This window comes from Salmo salar, chromosome ssa02 (genome assembly GCF_905237065.1).
Source record: "Salmo salar chromosome ssa02, Ssal_v3.1, whole genome shotgun sequence".
NCBI classification, from domain to species: Eukaryota; Metazoa; Chordata; class Actinopteri; order Salmoniformes; family Salmonidae; genus Salmo; species Salmo salar.
The window spans coordinates 20,266,969-20,286,223 of NC_059443.1; the positions used below are offsets into that span (position 1 = coordinate 20,266,969).

The following is a 19,255-nucleotide window of genomic DNA, read 5'->3' on the forward strand; positions in this document are numbered from 1 at the left end:
GTCTTTAACATATCGCTTCTTATAAAGTACAGGCAGTTGAATCTATGTAATTTATATCAGTCTGAATATGAGCAAAATCCTCCATTATTTATTGCCGCTGGTTTTTTGTATTGTTTCCAGTCTGTTCAGACATATCATTGGTAGATGACATACTGGTATGCTATCACTGGCACTGATGGAAAGGAAGGCAGGGCCTCACACATACTGTAACCATGGCAATAGAGAGAGGTTAAGAACAGAATCACAATTACTAGGTAGATTGTGGTTAACAACATCTGTTTATCTATGTTGACTTGTGTGGTTGAATAATTCCTGGATGGGGTATTGGTGGTTGTATTTTACAGTGTATCAGGATGTTAGGGACGTTTGGAGGTCTTGGTTAGTAGGGAATGCACTGGAAATATATTGGACAGAGAGATGACAGACATTTAAGACAGTAACCAACACTACATCAGAACTCACCTGTGGAGCAGGACACTGGAATCTCTTACACAGAACAGACAAATGTGAAAATTGAGGACGTAATGTTGGTGTTTCGAGACTGCTAGTCATTCTCAACATATCATAAGCATCCATATCTTTTGTTTTTAGCAAACAGACATATTGTACATTGTAATATTATTCTTTTTTTATTCATTCATTGTGTAATATATTTATGGAACAAAGCTTTTGTGTTTAACCAAATGGTGGGCGTATGGATGAGAAAAGGGACTTATTGTATACGTAGTAGAATAGAATAGATTCAAGTAGATTAGTATGGCGGAGACTGGTGTTGGAGGAATTTCCACTGTAATCCATGGAACTACCCTCTGGAATAACAGATGAAAGTGGAGGACTGTTTCCAGCAACTTCCGTTGAGTTCATTGTCTTCAGATCTGTCCTATGAAGCACCAAGAAAACCCTATTTCTACCCAGAATTTCTGTATAGATCATTCTAGAACAGCAACGCTCTAGGCTTCCCTCCCCTGATATCATAATAGTGTTTTTGCGGAAGACATAAGGGGTCGAATCTTCCAAAATGCTGTCTTTTCATTAAGTGACAGACAGGGAGATTTCTACCCAGTTAGAAGATATGGTTTTAGAGTATACATGCCCCGCCCCCTTTAATCTCCAACAACATTCACGATTCATGAAGTTTAACAAGTGCAAAGCCTTTTTGTTAATGTATATTGTTTATATTTGAACTCCTCTCAGCCCCAGAACCACTCTGCCGGACAGCAGAAGTCTGGAATAAATGTCCTGTCCACATACTGTTGTTACAGACACAGGACACCTTGACATAGAGACGTTTTGCTGCTCAGTCTAGTAAAACACTGTGTATTTGCATGGTGGTGCATTCCATTGATAATAGCATTGGCCGCATAGTCTCACGGTTGTCTGCTCTTGCACAAGGAAGAGTATTTATCTCCCTCCACATAAGACTAGGACATTCCCGTTGAAAAGCATGCAGGGTTGAACGACAAAAAGGTTGTTTAAAGAGCATTTATCAGAGCAAAGCTACAGTTCACCATCATTATCTCATGTCAAGCTTGACACAGTGGAGAGCAAAGCCAAGATCCATTTTGATCATTTTCATGACAGTACTATAGAAACAGTCAGATCTTCAGAACTAGCAACCTAATGAGGACATGGGATATTTGAATTAAGAATGAGTTCTATTAGTATTTGATTACAGAAAAAATGACGACATGTATTTGGTCTTTTTTTTCTTCCTCTTCATGTGATTTATTTGGCAAAATGTACTTTTTTTGTAAGTTACTGTAAATTCTGCACTTTACATATGCACCAATAGAGGGCAGACTCTGACAGTATCAGTGGTTCACAGTCAGTCCCATCTCTCTGAAGATGATGCAGATTTTATATGGAAATCTAACTGATTTGTCAAAGATCTGAGCAGATGTTTTAAATGTTATTTGGATGCAAACTGTCACTTTAAAGTTGTGAAAATGAAGATCACTACATTTTAAACTATCTAGGTTTGGTCGTCAGGGGAAGTAGTAGAAAGGTTGGTTTGAGGTTAAAGGTTAAAGGCTGACCCCTGGAATGCGATCAGAGAACTGAAGTGTCTGTGCCTCTGTAGAGAGACCGGTGCTTTTTCAAAGGTGTTATAATTTTGTTGATTCTCTTTCTTTTATGGCTTCTTGGAAATGTGTTGTTTATTAGCCATTTTTTGTTTATGATGCTGTAATTATAAAACATATCTGACTGGGGTGAACTTTAATATATGTTGTTGGTTTTTACATTTTGTGTGTTTCAATTTTTTTATTGGTTTGGTGAACACTCAGTTACATGTACACATTTACTGTAATTTAATGTAAGGAGAGACTAACACTGACTTATTTAATTACGTTTCACCATTTATCAATAAGTTAACATTACACACATAAAGAAGTGAATACAGTAACACAGTCAAACCACAATAGATCATTTATAAGGTGAAGTATCATTCTCCCTTTTTAGTGGCACTGCAGCGAATTTGGGCAGTACTCACACTGATGGGCCCCCATGATATCAGTGAACAGCCAATCATCTTCCAGGGGCGGGGTCAGAACCTGATGGGGATGAGGGGTGTGAACTGGGGCCGGGAAGGATCTGGCCACTCCCTCAAAGGGAATACAACTCTGATTCATATCATCATTCACCAATGAGAAGGTACCATCTTGTTGGGGACAAGACCTCTGAAGGATGTTAGGGTCTGGGAAGTCACAATGGTAGCCTACAGAGGTGGACAGTTGGTTTGGGGTAATATTTAAACAGGTGAACTGCCTATCTGTACCTTGTCTTCCCACAGCACTCTCCAACATACACTGTGAGCTGCCCTGGCCACTAATGAAGTCTCTTATGGCTGTTACTGGATCTATAGAACATCCGTATCCAGATCCGTATTCATACTGCCCTCCATCACAGTCAATCCGCTCCATCTCAGATCTACCGTCACTCCTGCTGCTGCTGGTGTGGAGCATCAACTTCTCTATGAAACTTTCGGATTGGTTCTGATACGTGATGTCATCAACGTGCGCCTTATCACCTAGGCTCCTCTCTTCACCAGGATACCCCCAGATGGTCTCTAGATGGGCCGGAGGGTCCCCATCATTCTGTGGTTCAACCTCTGAGTCCCACAGCATCAACATGTCCATTCTCTGGCTCTCCACTGTGTCACTGTCTGCCATATTGTTTTGGGACTGGGAGCAAGCGGAGTTGTCTGCGACCGTTGTGACCCCAAAGTCACAGGAATCTAGGGACAGAGGGGAGAGTCCGGGCGAGAGGGGTGTTGGGTTGAAAGTTGAGGTATCCAAGTTTAGAGGTAGAGCCCTCTGGTTTTGAGTTGGGGCCATGATATTTGAATTTGAGTCGCGTCTGAGTTGTGTTTCATATTTCTCTCTAATGCTGTCTATCCAGCTATAAAGGCTCTCCTCTGAAGTGACATCACAACTGAAGGGTTCTGTGTGAAAGTGTTCCTCCTCTTGTTCTAAGACAATGGTTTTCTCTGATGTTATGGATGATCTATAGTCAGTTTGATTTTCTGTTCTGCCCCACTGTTTATGAGTCGTATGGTATGTTCCTTTACTTGGAGTGTTGCTGTTGGACTGGTCCATTTGGAGATGTTTGGGGTTGAGTCTCCTCCATTGGTCTCCAGGGTCTTTCTGTTCTGTTGCAAGGGCTTCAGTTCCATGTGAACAAAGGGAAAGGTCTGCTTCTGCACTTACAGGAGCTGGAGGGGAGTCTGAGTCAACATGGTGGTTCATTCAGAGGGAGGAGAAAGGACAAAAGGTGAAGATAAGTATAAACATCATAGGAGCCCAGTTTGCTTAATTTATGCATCAAGTTACCTGGATAATTAAAGAGATAATACCTTCTTTAGAGGTGCTGTTAGATTGGTCAGTGGTTATTGGCTGTCGTGATGGGGAAGGTGTGTCGCTATTCGCTACCTCCGTTGAGAAGAGGACAGACACAAGCTGGTGATTGGCTGCCTCTATCTCTGCAAACTTCCTGTTTGAGAGAAGGGGCAGTATAACATTTCAGTTTAAGGTATCTTATAATGGCACTCACTCTCACCAGAAACACATACGGTACACACACACCTCTGGATCATGTTGTGTAGGAAGCGCCGGTGGTTGACTTGACGTTTGGACGGCCTGTTCTTCCTTGGTCTCTGGAGTGTCCGCATCATGTGGCCTGCTGCTGATGTCACAAAGGTAAAGAGGTCGCGACCCCAGGGAACACCTCGCTCCACCCTGGGTTCAAAGGTCACAGAGTTGGATGGACGCATGGCTGGAAGGAGGAGAAGGGAAGAGAGAGGAGTAACAGGTCTGGGATATTAATCGGGGATGTGGTGAGAGAGAAGTATGAGGTGGGAGGGGTAACAGAAGTATCAACATTAGGAGAAGGGGATAAGGTAAAATATGAGTTTCTGAAGTCCAATGACATTTCTTGTGAGCTTCCAACCATATAGGAGCATATACCACTAGAAGTGACAGCAGATATGACATGTAACAGAACCATTGAAATGTGGTAAACTCATAGTGTAATCTTGAAGGCCTATCCACAATGTCTAAGTTAGAATTATTCAGTTTCACATTTTCAGTGGAACACCAGTGTTACGTTCGTCTGAAGGATGAGACCAAGGTGCAGCGTGGTAGGCGAACATTTTTCCTTTATTAAAAATGAACACCGTCAAAACACAAAAAAACGAACGTAAAGTTCTGCAGGCTACACAGATACCTAACAAGATCCCACAAAAACCCAGTGGGAAAAGGCTGCCTAAATATGATCCCCAATCAGAGACAACGAAAGACAGCTGCCTCTGATTGGGAACCATATCAGGCCAACATAGAAATACAATAATCTAGAATGCCCACCAAAATCACACCCTGACCTAACCAAATAGAGAAATAAAAAGGCTCTCTACGGTCAGGGCGTGACAACCAGAATGCAACAACAACAAAAAATGTCAACCTGCATGAGACATGAAATCTGTTGCCACAATTGTGAAAGTACAACTTCACTAAGTCTTAAACTGAACCAACAGGACCTACAGAAACAAAACCCACACAAGTGGTCTGGGCACTCCTGTAACATATTAGGGCATCCCATAATCGTTCAGATATTACACTGGTTTAAAACAATAACCAAACCCTCTAATAATTGGTCCAGCCGACTATTTTCAGGGAAGATACTGTCCAAGGTGGAATTGGAATGATTAAATAATGGTCATTTAGCAGACAGAATAACGGTCCATGCAAGAATCAAACCCATAACATTAGGGATGCCAGCATCATGCTCCAACAAGCTGGACCATCAAAATCACTTATTAAATATTATTCGACAATATAGAACAATACAAAGAAAACTCACCTTGGCACTGCTGTGGCTATCTCTAGCTCTGCAGACTGACTCCAGTGATGTGTCAGAAAGACAGGTTGAGGTACAGATGGAGAAAGAGGTGGGGTTTCATGGTTGATTGTGTGTGTGTGTGTGTGTGTGTGTGTGTGTGTGTGTGTGTGTGTGTGTGTGTGTGTGTGTGTGTGTGTGTGTGTGTGTGTGTGTCTCAATGAGTCAATGCTGAATGTCACACATCAATCCCCTGCTCTGAGACAGAGCAGCCCGACAAATTAAGAGTGGTTGGGGAAGTGAGGGATGAGAGACAGAGATAAGAAAGAGGGCAATTATCTGAGAAGTCAACTGCTTGTAGAAGCGTAGGCGCACATCTCCATTGTGAGGAACACTAAAGGCAGCTTGTTAACTACTGAAAGACACAAACGCACCATTTGAGGTACTTAACAAGCCGTTCATTATCACATTTTCTGAGCTCAGAGCTGAGGTGGTTGCTAATGGCACACTGCCCTTTAGGTTCTGCAGAGGTCTGTCCTAGCACTCTATTTTACATATCTATGGCAGCACAGCGAATGAATAGACTATCCTCAACTGAATAATGGGTAGTGTGTGTGTGTGTGTTATTTCAAATAGGAAAATCTATAGGCCTCCATCCCAAAGTGGGAGCGGAAATGATTGCCACCATCTTATTCCATGTAATTGGGAGTTTGGGATGAACTATTCCTTTAAATATATACACTGTGTTTATCATTGTAAATCAAACTTACCACTGGTAACCAAAGGAGGGAAGTGTGGTTTCAGGAGTGGCATCTCTTTTTAGTGCAGCCACATGCTTGAGACCAGGGTCTACTCTGCCTTTGAGAAACAGCATGTTGTTGGTATAGATTTGCTGACTTATACTGTGGACCATTACTTTGGTAAGTGGCATCACCCATAACCCTTTTCCCAGCAGTAAAGAGTAGGAGTGTGGATCTTTGTTGTCACTATTGGCAGTTTTGCAGCAAGTTGCCACATACACATGGCTGTGGCAATGAATGGGAATGTGTTGAGAAACGTAATACCATTCTCCCACCAAAGTCAGTTATAAACACACGCAATCTGAGAGCATCAGTCAAATGTAGTGGGCCTGCATTTAATAGGCTAGTACAGTAGGCTACTTTAGAACCATAGTGGTAGTAGCACTGTAGTAATACTGTATTTAGGTTGATTGGTGGTATTGTACCAGTATGATAACTCCTGCTATTCATCAGATCTGTCTAATTCATGTTCTAAACACTACACTCTGTATCCCTCTAGCTCTTTTCCTCCATGTATCCATTCACTCTCCCTCCTGCCTTCCCCATCTGTGCTTTTCTCACATGCTTTCATTGCAAAAGAAGGCTACTAGGTAAAGCCTTATCACACTCCCTCTGACAGAACTTTGACCAGCCAAGCAGACCTCTCTGACCTCTGAGAACCTTCCTCTTATTGGCTGAGAATTCCATTGACCCCACCCTTCCTTGTCCTCCAGAAGCAAGCAGTGTGAATCTTGTGCCTCTGCCACTGCTGTGTTCCAAGCGGTGGACGAGACAGCTAAGTTGTAAGGTAAGTTGTCTCCCTCTTTGCCTAAAGCAAGGAGTCAGAGCTCAATTTGACAAGGCAAAACAACAAGGTTATTTTGTTTAATTTATCTATCATAGCCCACTGGCTTTGAGGATTGGGTGGGACCTTAGAAAATATGGTGTCACGAAATCAAATGTCCACTTTTATCCCCAAAAAAATGATCAGTGAATCTAGCTTGTGACGCTAATAGCCTATAAGTAAGTGGAATATAATTCATTAGGAATGTTTTCTTTCTTATTCTTTCTTATTCCATAATGTTAACACTTTGTTTCTCCCCTGAATTCACCAGTAACCATGAGTCGAGCCTGGGCCCACCCCTACATCAGCAACGTGGTCGGATACACAACCCTGTTCGCATCCGCAGACCTCATACAGCAAAGCATGCTTGGAGGGAAACAGAGTGGTGGATTAAACACAGACAAGGGAACACTCACCATCCATGACTCAGAGGGGGCCAAGCTTAACATGGAGGGAACCAATATTTCCACTGGTACTAAAAGTGTCACACTGATATTGACTGGTCCCAGACCGCTCAAGTGGCCTTTGTTGGGTTCTGTTTCCATGCCAATTTCAACTACCATTGGCTGAAGGGGCTGGAGAGGATGTTGCCAGGGGGAGGGGCCAAAAGGGTGTCAGGGAAGGTAGTGCTGGATCAACTGGTTGCTGTGTGTGTGTGTGTGTGTGTGTGTGTGTGTGTGTGTGTGTGTGTGTGTGTGTGTGTGTGTGTGTGTGTGTGTGGCTGAGGAGTAAGTTTCACACATCCCAAGTGCTACACGTATGTGTGTGTGTGTATCTGTTGGTGTGATATACCTTTCAATGTGTAAGACTTAAATATTGTTCTATAATGTTAGTTACTCTTTTTAAGGTCTTAGTGTATTAGAAAACAAAGAGGACCCATTGGAAAACTGGAGGGAGAAATTCTGGACTTCATACAAGGTAAGGATGCAGAGCATGAATTAGTTGCTGAAGGAAGAGAGGAAAGTCTAGGTCACCACAACCACATTAATGGTCTCTCTGTCTCCCTCTCTTTTGTTGTGTATGACAGACTGGAGTGGTCTACTGGTCAACAATGCAGGTAGAAACAATAACAACACATTATATGCACACACACACACACACACACACACTGATTTCTCTCTCTCTCTCTCACTCACTCACTCACTCACTCGCATTGAATTTCTCCCTGGTTCCCCCAGTTGCTCGTACAGTGTTTGTGGGTGGCATCACGCTGGTGTGGACAGTCTTCCTGTGCCATTTCAGACAGCAGAAAGATGATACACAAACCAAACCCCCCTCTCACTGATATGGATGTTATTGGATGGGTTGTGTGATGAGAAAATTGTGACAATTATTTAATTGAATAGCTTTTATGTGCTGCAGGGCTCTGGCAGTGCTTCTCCTGCTCCTCCTTGCACAAAGGCGGAGGTAGCGGTCCTGCTGCTGGGTTGTTGCCCTCCTACGGCCTCTTCCACATCTCCTGATGTACTGGCCTGTCTCCTGGTAGCGCCTCCATGCTCTGGACACTACGCTGACAGACACAGCAAACCTTCTAGCCACAGCTCGCATTGATGTGCCATCCTGGATGAGCTGCACTACCTGAGCCACTTGTGTGGGTTGTAGACTCCGTCTCATGCTACCACTAGAGTGAAAGCACCGCCAGCATTCAAAAGTGACCAAAACATCAGCCAGGAAGCATAGGAACTGAGAAGTGGTCTGTGGTCTCCACTTGCAAAACCACTCCTTTATTGGGGGTGTCTTGCTTATTGCCTATAATTTCCACCTGTTGTCTATTCCATTTGCACAACAGCATGTGAAATTTTTTGTCAATCACTGTTGCTTCTTAAGTGGACAGTTTGATTTCACAGAAGTGTGATTGACTTGGAGTTACATTGTGTTGTTTAAGTGTTCCCTTTATTTTTTGAGCAGTATATATATATCAGTACCAGTCAAAAGTTTGGACACACCTACTCATTCAAGGGTTTTTCTTTATTTTTACTATTTTCTACATTGTAGAAAAATAGTGAAGACCTCAAAACTATGAAATAACACATACGGAATCATGTAGTAACCAAAAAAGTGTTGAACAAATCAAAATAGATTTTAGATTCTTCAAATTAGCTACCCTTTGCCTTGAAGACAGCTTTGCACACTCTTGGCATTTTCTCAACCAGCTTCACCTGGAATGCTTTTCCAACAGTCAACCAGTTTGAAGGAGTTCCCATATTTTCTGAGCACTTGTTTGCTGCTTTTCCTTCACTCTGTGGTCCAACTCATCCCAAACCATCTCATTTGGGTTGAGGTTGGGTGATTGTGGAAGCCAGGTCATCTGATGCAGCACTCCATCACTCTCTCCCTTACATACCTGGAGGTGTGTTTTGGGTCATTGTCCTGTTGAAAAACAAATGATAGTCCCACTAAGGGCAAACAAGATGGGATAGCGTATCGCTGCAGAATGCTGTGGTAGGCATGCTGGTTAAGTGTGCCTTGAATTCTAAATAAATCCCTGAAAGTGTCACCAGCAAAGCACCCCTACACCCTCCCACCTCCTCCTCCATGCTTCACGATGGGAACCACACATGCGGAAGTCATCCGTTCACCTACTCTGCATCTCACAAAGACACGGCGGTTGGAACCAAAAATCAGACCAAAGGACAAATTTCCACGAGACTTGCTTGTGCTCATGTTTCTTGTCCTCTGAACAGTTGATGTTGAGATGTGTCTGCTACTTGAACTCTGTGAAGGATTTATTTGGGCTGCAATCTGAAGTGCAAATAACTCTAATGAACTTATCGTCTGCAGCAGAGGTAACTCTGGGTCTTCCTTTCCTGTGGTGGTCCTCATGAGAACCAGTTTCATCATAGTTTATGGTTTTTGCGACTGCACTTGAAGAAATTTTCAAAGTTCTTGAAATCTTCCGCATTGACTGACCTTCATGTCTTAAAGTAATGATTGACTGTCATTTCTCTTTGCCTATTTGAGCTGTTCTTGCCATAATATGGACTTGGTCTTTTACCAAATAGGGCTATCTTCTGTATACCACCCCTACCTTGTCAAAACACAACTGATTGGCTCAATCGCATTAAGGACAGAAATTCCAGAAATGAACTTTTAACATAGTTAAATAAAGGTTAAATAAATAAATAACTAAAAATAAAAACAAGTCACAGCTGTTCATTTAAATGCATTCCAGGTGACTACCTCATGAAGCTGGTTGAGAGAATGCCAAGAGTGTGCAAAGTTGTCATCAAGGCAAAGGGTGGCTACTTTGAAGAATCTCAAATATATAATATATTTTGATTTGTTCAACACTTTTTTTGGCTACTACATGATTCCATATGTTTTTTCATAGTTCTGAGGTCTTCACTATTATTCTACAATGTAGAAATAGTAAAAATAAAGAAAAACCCTTGAATGAGGAGGTGTGTCCAAACTTTTGACTGGTACTGTATATATGAGAAATGCATTTTTTTTCTCAAAGCTGGAGCTATGAATTCTGACACAAAAACATACATATTTAAATATTTTATAAAGTTAAAAAATAATGAGCCTGACAAATTACAAGAAGAGAAGCGAGTTCAATTTTCTGTTTTGTTAAAATTGGCTATTAATTGTATGTAAATCACATGGTAAAATATAATAGACTACTGTATTTTGAAATGTAATTTGTTTAACACATAGTGGTTTTATTGTTTAGATAGTCACACTAGCCTATACACAAATGAATGGATTAAATTAATTAACGAATAGAATAATATAAAATAGAAATATAATGATTTTTTTTGACGACGTGATGATCACACAGGAAGTAATAGCAAAACAGCCAACGAAAACGCGTGTGACCTCCGTAATCGTGGAGAAGTGGTTATCGCGAGACAGAGACCCTTCCTTTTTCCTTTCCACTCCAAGTCCAAGATGGTAGGTACAGATTCTGAAAACATCGTTAATGCTCCGACTTGATAATCTAAGTCCATCCTCACTTTTACAGTAGCACAACTCAACCATTTCCATGTAACTAATTGCCTTGATGTCTTTGGTTTGAATTCCGGATGGTATTGACATACTATTTGGTGTTTTAACGATACGGTTCAGTCCTTCACTACCGGTGGTTAGCGTCACAGTAGCTAGCTTACTACCTGGTATTCTCACTAATTACTGAAAGACAGCGTGTAATTTAGACACAAGATAATGAAATAATGGTACTGCTGTTCGAGAAATGTCGGTAACTTTTATATCTTTGTTTTGAGGTTTTTCCAAGTTAGAATGTATCGGCTACCTGACTAGGTAGATGGCCCTAATTAAAAACGTGCTGTTTGACCAGTGTTGGTGAGCTATGCTACTTCGCTGGCTCGCTAGTTAGCAGCTGTGTATGAGACTGCAACGTTATGCTTGACGGTATACTGCCAAATTCAAGTTGGGTATGAATGATTTGGGTGCTGTTTAGGTATGAGTTACACTGTAACGTTAGTAGACGTGGTCTATCGTTTGAGGCCTAGCCATAAAGCATAGGGTTCAGAAGCATGCAAAGGTACATTTCCTGGCACAGTGATCAGAAGTGTCATTAACAATGTGTAACTAATGATTTGGCTTTCAATTGATCAGTGCGTGAATGGCAAGTTCGGATGTATTTACCTGAACCATCTCTATTCACAGGGAGTCGACATCCGACACAACAAGGACCGTAAGGTGCACCGAAAGGAGCCCAAGAGTCAGGATATTTACTTGAGGCTCCTGGTCAAGGTAAGTGTCACAACCTTTATACATTGTGATTCAAGTTCACATTAAGGCATTGTCATGTAAACAAGTAGTCTGACAACTAAGTTGTTGACTTTCCCATCTTAATGTCAGCCTTTTATGGTTAGTTGTAAAAATCTATGCAGCACAGAGCTCAGAGTAACCCTTGTGAACATTTACATTGAGTAGTCAATACTTTCTACTTAATAAATGTTTATGTTCTCTTCCCCACAGCTGTACAGATTCCTGGCCCGTCGCTCCACTGCTCCCTTCAACAAGGTGGTCCTCAGGAGGCTCTTCATGAGCAGGACCCACAGGCCTCCGATGTCAGTGTCCCGCATGGTGAGTTACACCTATCCCTCCCTTTGCTGTGTTTTTAACCTGCTACAGAATCAAATTGCTACAATCAACTCAATTGAATGGCAGTCAAGCTCACAGATTCAAGGACTTAAGAGTGCAACAGTACAAGTGGGAGGACAACTTCAGCTGGTACTCCTGCTTATGCCTGTTGCGCTACAATGCTTTATTGGTGCTTTTGACACTTCCTTGCTCAAACATTCTAGTTATGATTCTCTTTTTACCTTTGACTCCTATGTTGTGGGTAATTTCCCTTCTGATGATTTGGTACCTTTGAGTGAGCTGGAGATCTTTCCACCTCTCATGTGGCTTCTTGAACATGTCCCATTTGGGGTGGCAGGTAGCCTAGCGATTTTAAGAGCATTGGGCCAGTAACCGAAAGGTTGCTGGTTCCAAACCCCACTAGGTGAGAAGTCTGTCATGCCCTTATTGCTCCTGTGTCTGCTAAATTACTTAAATGTAATGGCCCAGTTTCCCAAATGCATCTTAAGACTAAGTTAATCTTTGGAGCGTTGTACATTCTCAGCGGTTTCCCAAAACCATCGTTAATAAAATTGGACTTGAAACCGCTCATTATTTACCGAGTGTCTGTCGTTGGATGCTTTTTTTTTGCCCATCTGCGTTACTTTATACACAAGATCTTCGCTAAACATGGAATCAAGATGTTTCTGACCAGATAACTTCAGAACAAAGTTGACTACAAATACGAAGTTGCACATGTCTTTATTGTTACAAAAAATGTTTTTTTTAAATCTTGCAATGGAAACTGAGATGACCGCATTAAAACAGGCTACGGGGGATATAAGTGTTATCACTGAGTGGTCATGACTTCAAAACCAACTTATACGCTGATGATGTCATACTAACACTGTCAAATCCCAGCTGTACGATACCGTGGGTCCTACAGCTCATTAGGGATGACGTTAAGAGATGGACAGTTCTAACTTTTAGCACTATGGGGACAAGCAGAGGTGATAAGAACATAGTCCCCAGGCTACCGTTCCTTATGTCCGCTGTACCCCTACAATTCCCTCAGTACTGGTTTAAAGATGTGTAGTTTATTTTTTGGCTTATTGTGGAAAGATAGGAAACCAATAATTAACCATAAACTGTCCGTGTCAAGAAGCAAGTGTGGATTAGCTGTTCCTGTTTATATGTATTACTTGTCTTGTTACATAGTAATTTGATCTCTATATCATCATTATGGTATTTCCCCAAGTGCTACTGTAAGATAACCCACTTGAGTTTTCATGTGATGAGGCGAAGATACTTCATAAAAGGTTATCTATGAAGCATCCCTCATGTCCAATAGGGAACAACCCCTTGTTTACTACAGGGAGAAAGACATTGGCAAATATTACCTGGCTATGCCAAAACATCAGTCAGGTGGGGCAGGTTGTAAGGGATGGTGATATCCGACCATTTTAAAGAGTTGATAGCAGAGTTTGGCTTAAATAATATGGCATTTCTACCTTATTTGCAACTTAAATCAATAATCTATTTCCTCATGGTGTTGATGTGGGATCTAAAAGTGATAGACAACAAACTAAGGGGTGCTGCTAATGGGAAAGGAACTGTTTCCACCTTATACAAGCTGGTTGGTCTCTCCTCCCCAAACAGCAACATCCCAACTCCGTTACAGCCAAGTCCTGTTCCCAATGTATCTCTCACCGCAGTACAGTGGGATGCAATATGGAAAAACATTGATATCCAACTAACTGTAAGGTATAAAGTTATTCAAATGGCCTTATATATTACACCTCACACCTCATAGCCTTTCAGAATTGTGTTGGCATGGCTGCGGTGAGATTAGTACACAAATGCATATTTTATGGAACTGTCCAGATGTCAAAAGATTTTGGACTGAGGTAGATATGTTGTCTGTCCTGTAGTGTGCCTGCCCTGTAGTGTGCCTGCCCTGTAGTGTGCCTGCTAGGAAGTAGAGTGGACAATATCCAACCTAGAACCACGCAACGTATCACTGTACTGGCCTTCCTATCAGTAAAACCAACAATACCTCTGAATTGGAGAGAGTGTAAACCACAGTGCTTCAGCATGGAAGTCATGGATTTGTTGACTATGGAAAGAGTGTCATCGGCCCTCCGGGACTATGACAACAGTCTAGACTCTAGCGGGTCTCTGGGACATTAAGAATATATGTAAATCAAAGAGCCTTCACTAATATATTAATAATCTGTATGTGTTTGAACTGTACCCCCCAGGCTTGAGTCCAGCCAGGTCACACAGGATAGGATAAAACACAGGCTACATATGAAACATATACCTATTTCAGTCATCTAAATTGATTTGATGTTCAATTAGTTATATTTTTATAATTGTAGGCTTTTGCCTCAATATTTCATGTGTAACGTGTGCAATGATGACATCTTATTTGGTGCATTATTATTGGATTAGACCAAACTGCCTAAATATTTGTCGTCAACAGTGGTAATATCCCTCTAGGATCTGATCTGTCGTCAGTATGATTTGAATGAAGAAAGTTAATCTGAGAGCTGCGCTGCCTTTCTTTTGTTCCGATCAGTATCGAGGCAGCTCCAACCGTGCACTTGTGAACGTTATCGCAGCGTGGTGTTTTTGGGATACTCGTGTTACATATTCGCCAGTTTGTAGGAACTATGCATCAATTAACCCTCGTTAGCCTAAGTTCCATTGCTATTGGGAAACGGGGACAATGTCCTTCCAGGTTTATTGATATGAATACACAGCAAAGTGAAAGCATCTTAGTATTTATCTTTACTGTGTGGCGGTTGTCCCTCTTCTGAACTATTTGCCGTCCTCTTCAGATCCGTAAGATGAAACTGCCTGGACGTGAGAACAGAACCGCAGTTGTCGTGGGAACCGTCACTGATGATGTCAGAATTCAGGATATCCCCAAGCTCAAGGTAAAGGTTGTTTTAACTTACTGGATGTTTGGGTCAGGCTTTTGCTCCAGCACTAACACACCTGGTTTAACCTGGGGTGTATTTATTGCGGAAACTGTTTAAGAGCAAAACTAGTGTTTCTATTGGACAAATTCAGGTAGATCCCTCTCCGTTCCGTAAACCCCTGACTATTTTAATCTGGTGTTGGGCTACAACAAAAGCCTTCCCACCCTGTAACTAGGTAGCTCTTCCAGACTAGGGTTAGACTACTTCACTGAAAATGATTTAGGTGTTAACATGAGTTGCTAAACGTGCTCTGTTCTTCCTTCCCTCAGGTGTGCGCTCTGAAGGTGACTGACGGCGCTCGCCGCAGGATCCTGAAGGCCGGAGGTCAGGTCATGACCTTTGACCAGCTGGCTCTGGCTGCCCCCAAAGGACAGGGCACCGTGCTGCTGTCAGGTAAGAACACTGCTAGTTTGAACGATGTTCAAGTTTAGTTATGCTGGGAATATTCTGTTGTACCTTTGCTCTACAGTCCTGTTACTGTTATCACCGCCAGTCAGATTATGGCTAAACCCTGCCTATTTCTACAATTTCTCTTAAATCTAACCTTAACCACACTGCTAACCTAAATCTGCCTAAATTAAGGTCAAAAAGCTAATTTTGTGTTCATTTATTTTTACATCATAGGCAGTTTTGGCTTTGTGGCTAAGTGGTGACAGCCCTGTTACTCTGGTCTGAAACGTTTTCCTTCTTTCAGGACCCCGTAAGGGCAGAGAGGTATACAGGCATTTTGGAAAAGCCTGTGGAACCCCCCACAGCCACACCAAGTGAGTATTGTACCCCTTTCTTAAGATTGCTGCTCTCCTAGGGTTTCATTCAATATCTATCAACTGAGAATGTTTTCCAAATTGTTTGACAAGTTCGTTCCAGTTTGGTTTTCACTGAAAATCACCAATGTTTTTAAACGGAGGACACTTTCTGAATATTGAGAACTTCGATAAGATGTTTTGTTAGTACAGGGGCTTGGTGTGGAGAGCCCTACTTTAGAATGAGGATACTAGATGTGCATTGTGTAGAGAAGGACAAACATGTTTCTCTTGTCATGTAGAATTGTCAACAACCAAAAAAAATTCAATTTGTCTGCAGTGTTCTAATCTATATGTTGCACTGCACTGTATTAGCCCCTGAGCCCAGTGTTAAAAAAACTGCAATCGGATTGAAGTAATTGTTAGAATTTAGAATTTCAAAACTGGTAAATGAGATTTGGGTCCTCTGTATAGGGATTTGGATTTTGTAATCCAATCTGACGTTTAATCATCAGGATAATTTGTTTTTACGCTTTTCAAAACTCAAAAGGTAGTGATTAGGGTTGTTTTAGATAGCGATAATCCTGATCCCACTGGAAGGGTGCATTCAGGGTGGGTTTATAAAGGTGAAAGGCACTACATCCAAGATATGTCAATATAACTAAGGTGAGGAGGTTTAAACTACTCTTACATCTGAAAATTAATTTGACTGCAGTATCGGTACTGAATGTGGCAATTTTGTTTGTATTGAGACGTGTCATACAGGGATGATTTAACCTCTATGGGCTAGGTGGGACGCTAGCGTGCCACCCGTGGTGCACTCCATCAACAGCAGGTGCATTTCAAGAGCGGCAAATTTGAATCCAAATAAATGTCAAAATTCAAATTTTTCAAACATACAACTATTTTACACCCTTTGAAAGATAAACATCTCCTTAATCTAACCACGTTTTACGATTTCAAAAAGGTTTTACGGCGAAAGCATAAATTTAGAGTATGTTAGGACAGTACATTTACAAGAGTTGTGTGTAATGTTTTGTCAATTCAAAGACAGGGTCACCAAAACCATAAAACCAGCTAAAATGATGCACTAACCTTTTACAATCTCCATCAGATGACACTCCTAGGACATTATGTTAGACAATGCATGCATTTTTAGTTCTATCAAGTTCATATTTATATCCAAAAACAGCGTTTTACTATGGCATTGATGTTGAGGAAATCGTTTCCCTCCAATAACCGGCAGTCAAGTCAGCGTCACTAATTAAAATTAGAAAACATTGGTAAAATATTATATTGTCATATAAAGAATTATAGATTTACATCTCTTGAACGCAATCAACTTGCCAGATTTAAAAATAACCTTACTGGGAAATCACACTTTGCAATAATCTGAGCACTGCGCCCAGAAAAATACTCGTTGCGATACAGACTAGACGTCATGTTGGGGAGATCTAAAATCGAAAATACTATGTAAATAATCCATTACCTTTGATTCTCTTCATCAGATGTCACTTCCAGGTATCACAGGTCCATAACGAATGTAGTTTTGTTCAAAAAAGCTCATCATTTATGTCCAAAAATCTCCGTCTTGTTAGCACATGATCTAAGCCAGCCGGACTTCTCGTCATGAACGAGGGGAAAAAATATATTTACGTTCGTTCAAACATGTCAAACGTTGTATAGCATAAATCATTAGGGCCTTTTTTAACCAGAACATTAATAATATTCAAGGTGGACGAATGCATACTCTTTTATAACGTATTGGAACGAGGGTACCCAACATGAACTCGCGCCAGGTGTCTAATGGGACATCATCGTTCCATGGCTCTTGTTCGGTCAGATCTCCCTCCAGAAGACTCAAAACACTTTGTAAAGGCTGGTGACATCTAGTGGAAGCAATAGGAAGTGCCAAAATATTCCTCAGCCCCTGTGTTTTTCAATGGGATAGGTTTAAAGGTAATACAACACATCAGGTATCCACTTCCTGTCAGAAAATGTCTCAGGGTTTTGCCTGCCAAATGAGTTCTGTTATACTCACAGACACCATTCAAACAGTTTTAGAAAATTTAAGGTGTTTTCTATCCATATGTAATAAGTATATGCATATTCTAGTTACTGGGTAGGAGTGGTAACCAGATTAAATCGGGTATGTTTTTTTATCCAGCCGTGTCAATACTGCCCCCTAGCCCTAACAGGTTAAAAATAGGTCTTCCACGTGACTCATGTAGATCTGAACTAAATTGGGGGGGTGTACATGTTAGCCGTGATGGTGAGATGCGGTGTGCAGACAGTGATGGTCCTTCTATTACGTTGGATTAATTCATCTTTACATTTCGCAAGAGCACAGGCCAGTCTGACTAGGCTTTGCGGTCACGTAGACTGAGAGACACTGCCATAAAGGAAAAGGGAGCACAGTCACGTGTGCGACTTCACTTCGCTGAAAATCGCGAGTAACAAAAATGTTGTCACGTTTTTGGGCCCTCACCAGTTTGCGTCCCTGCAAGTAAATGCATGTACCTTTTTGATTCCGTGTTTAATCGTCACCTACAGGGGTTGCAGGTGTAATTGCAGGGTACAGTGAAAATCTTACGATATAAATACAAATGGCACTATATACATTAGTTTACTCCTCTCGGGTTCCCTATGACAGTTTAGTGGTAGTGCCATAACCTGTCCAGTTGATGGCGAGGTGTAGGTAGGCCTGTTCAAAGCACTGAACATCTGGATTCAGTGATCTTGATCAGAATGATCAATCTGATTTTATTTTCTATTTATTTTTTCAAAAACGTCCAGATTGATCTTCAATTGCAAAACGGAGGATTCCAGAATCCTGATCATTCTGATCCAAATAAAACATTTATTGGTGTAGAGAAATTTGTTGAACTCAATGTTTATTTACAAAATATTAAAAATCTATACGCCTGAGTTCCACTAGATTCACTTTCTCCAACCCAGTTATCATATCAGTGATTACTTCAAGGAACGGAGAAGGAAAAATGCATAATTTAAATACATTAGGCCTAGCTGTATTTTGCTAGTTTTGTCCCCAGACTATTGCTTTGGTTTACATTGAGTTGATGGACAATGCACATAATCAACATTTGATTTGCATTATCTGCAGAATCTAGGAAGTTGTTTGAAACACTTATAAACACTGAATTAATGGCAATCTCTTCTCTCCCTCAGGCCCTACATTCGCTCCAAGGGCAGGAAGTTTGAGCGTGCTCGTGGGCGCAGATCCAGCCGTGGATACAAGGCCTAAAGTCTTTTTTGTTTTCCCTGGAATCTGATACAAATAAAGATAGCGATACAAAATGAATCAATGTCTCTGTCTATTTGTTTTTTTTTTCAGAGCTTTGTTGTGCTTGCATAGTACTGCACTCTAGACATTTTCTTGTGCAAACCTGATGGACAATTTAAATCAAGCTACTTTTACTATTCACTCCTAGGCCCAGTTTTATAACATTGAGTACTATTAATACAATTGTTTTTCAATGCCTTGTGTAATATTTTTATTTAGACAGGTGATGAGTGCAT

At 41.3% G+C, this 19,255-nt stretch overlaps 1 protein-coding gene and 1 long non-coding RNA gene across 5 annotated transcripts; both read left to right on the top strand.

The window, feature by feature from the left end:
* Window positions 1-781: 781 nt before the first annotated feature.
* Window positions 782-19,037, top strand: LOC106577306 (60S ribosomal protein L18). Of its 3 annotated transcripts, none has more exons than XM_045699486.1 (7): window positions 782-877; window positions 11,587-11,673; window positions 11,902-12,009; window positions 14,829-14,927; window positions 15,242-15,365; window positions 15,667-15,736; window positions 18,905-19,037. In XM_045699486.1, the coding sequence occupies exons 1-7, from the start codon at window positions 797-799 to the stop codon at window positions 18,978-18,980; spliced, it is 645 nt and encodes a 214-aa protein (XP_045555442.1). In that variant the 5' UTR covers window positions 782-796; the 3' UTR covers window positions 18,981-19,037. The 3 variants fall into 3 exon arrangements, with proteins under 3 accessions (XP_045555442.1, XP_045555432.1, XP_014010730.2); XM_045699476.1 differs by lacking the exon at window positions 782-877 and adding an exon at window positions 3,061-3,063; XM_014155255.2 differs by lacking the exon at window positions 782-877 and adding an exon at window positions 10,720-10,851.
* On the top strand, window positions 5,965-8,040 carry LOC123728201 (uncharacterized). 2 transcript variants are annotated; one of them, XR_006760075.1, is made up of 5 exons: window positions 5,965-6,251; window positions 6,845-6,918; window positions 7,226-7,426; window positions 7,802-7,872; window positions 7,982-8,040. It is a non-coding gene; the product is annotated as an uncharacterized lncRNA (long non-coding RNA). The 2 variants fall into 2 exon arrangements; XR_006760073.1 differs by lacking the exon at window positions 5,965-6,251 and having other exon boundaries at window positions 6,497-6,918.
* Window positions 19,038-19,255: the final 218 nt, after the last annotated feature.

Bases quoted from the DNA above. Each gene is read 5' to 3' on its own strand.
- LOC106577306 (XM_045699486.1), top strand. From the start codon at position 797: ATGGAACTACCCTCTGGAATAACAGATGAAAGTGGAGGACTGTTTCCA. The intron at 11,674-11,901 runs GTAAGTGTCACA...TCTTCCCCACAG, and splicing joins ACTTGAGGCTCCTGGTCAAG to CTGTACAGATTCCTGGCCCG. The intron at 14,928-15,241 runs GTAAAGGTTGTT...TCCTTCCCTCAG, and splicing joins AGGATATCCCCAAGCTCAAG to GTGTGCGCTCTGAAGGTGAC.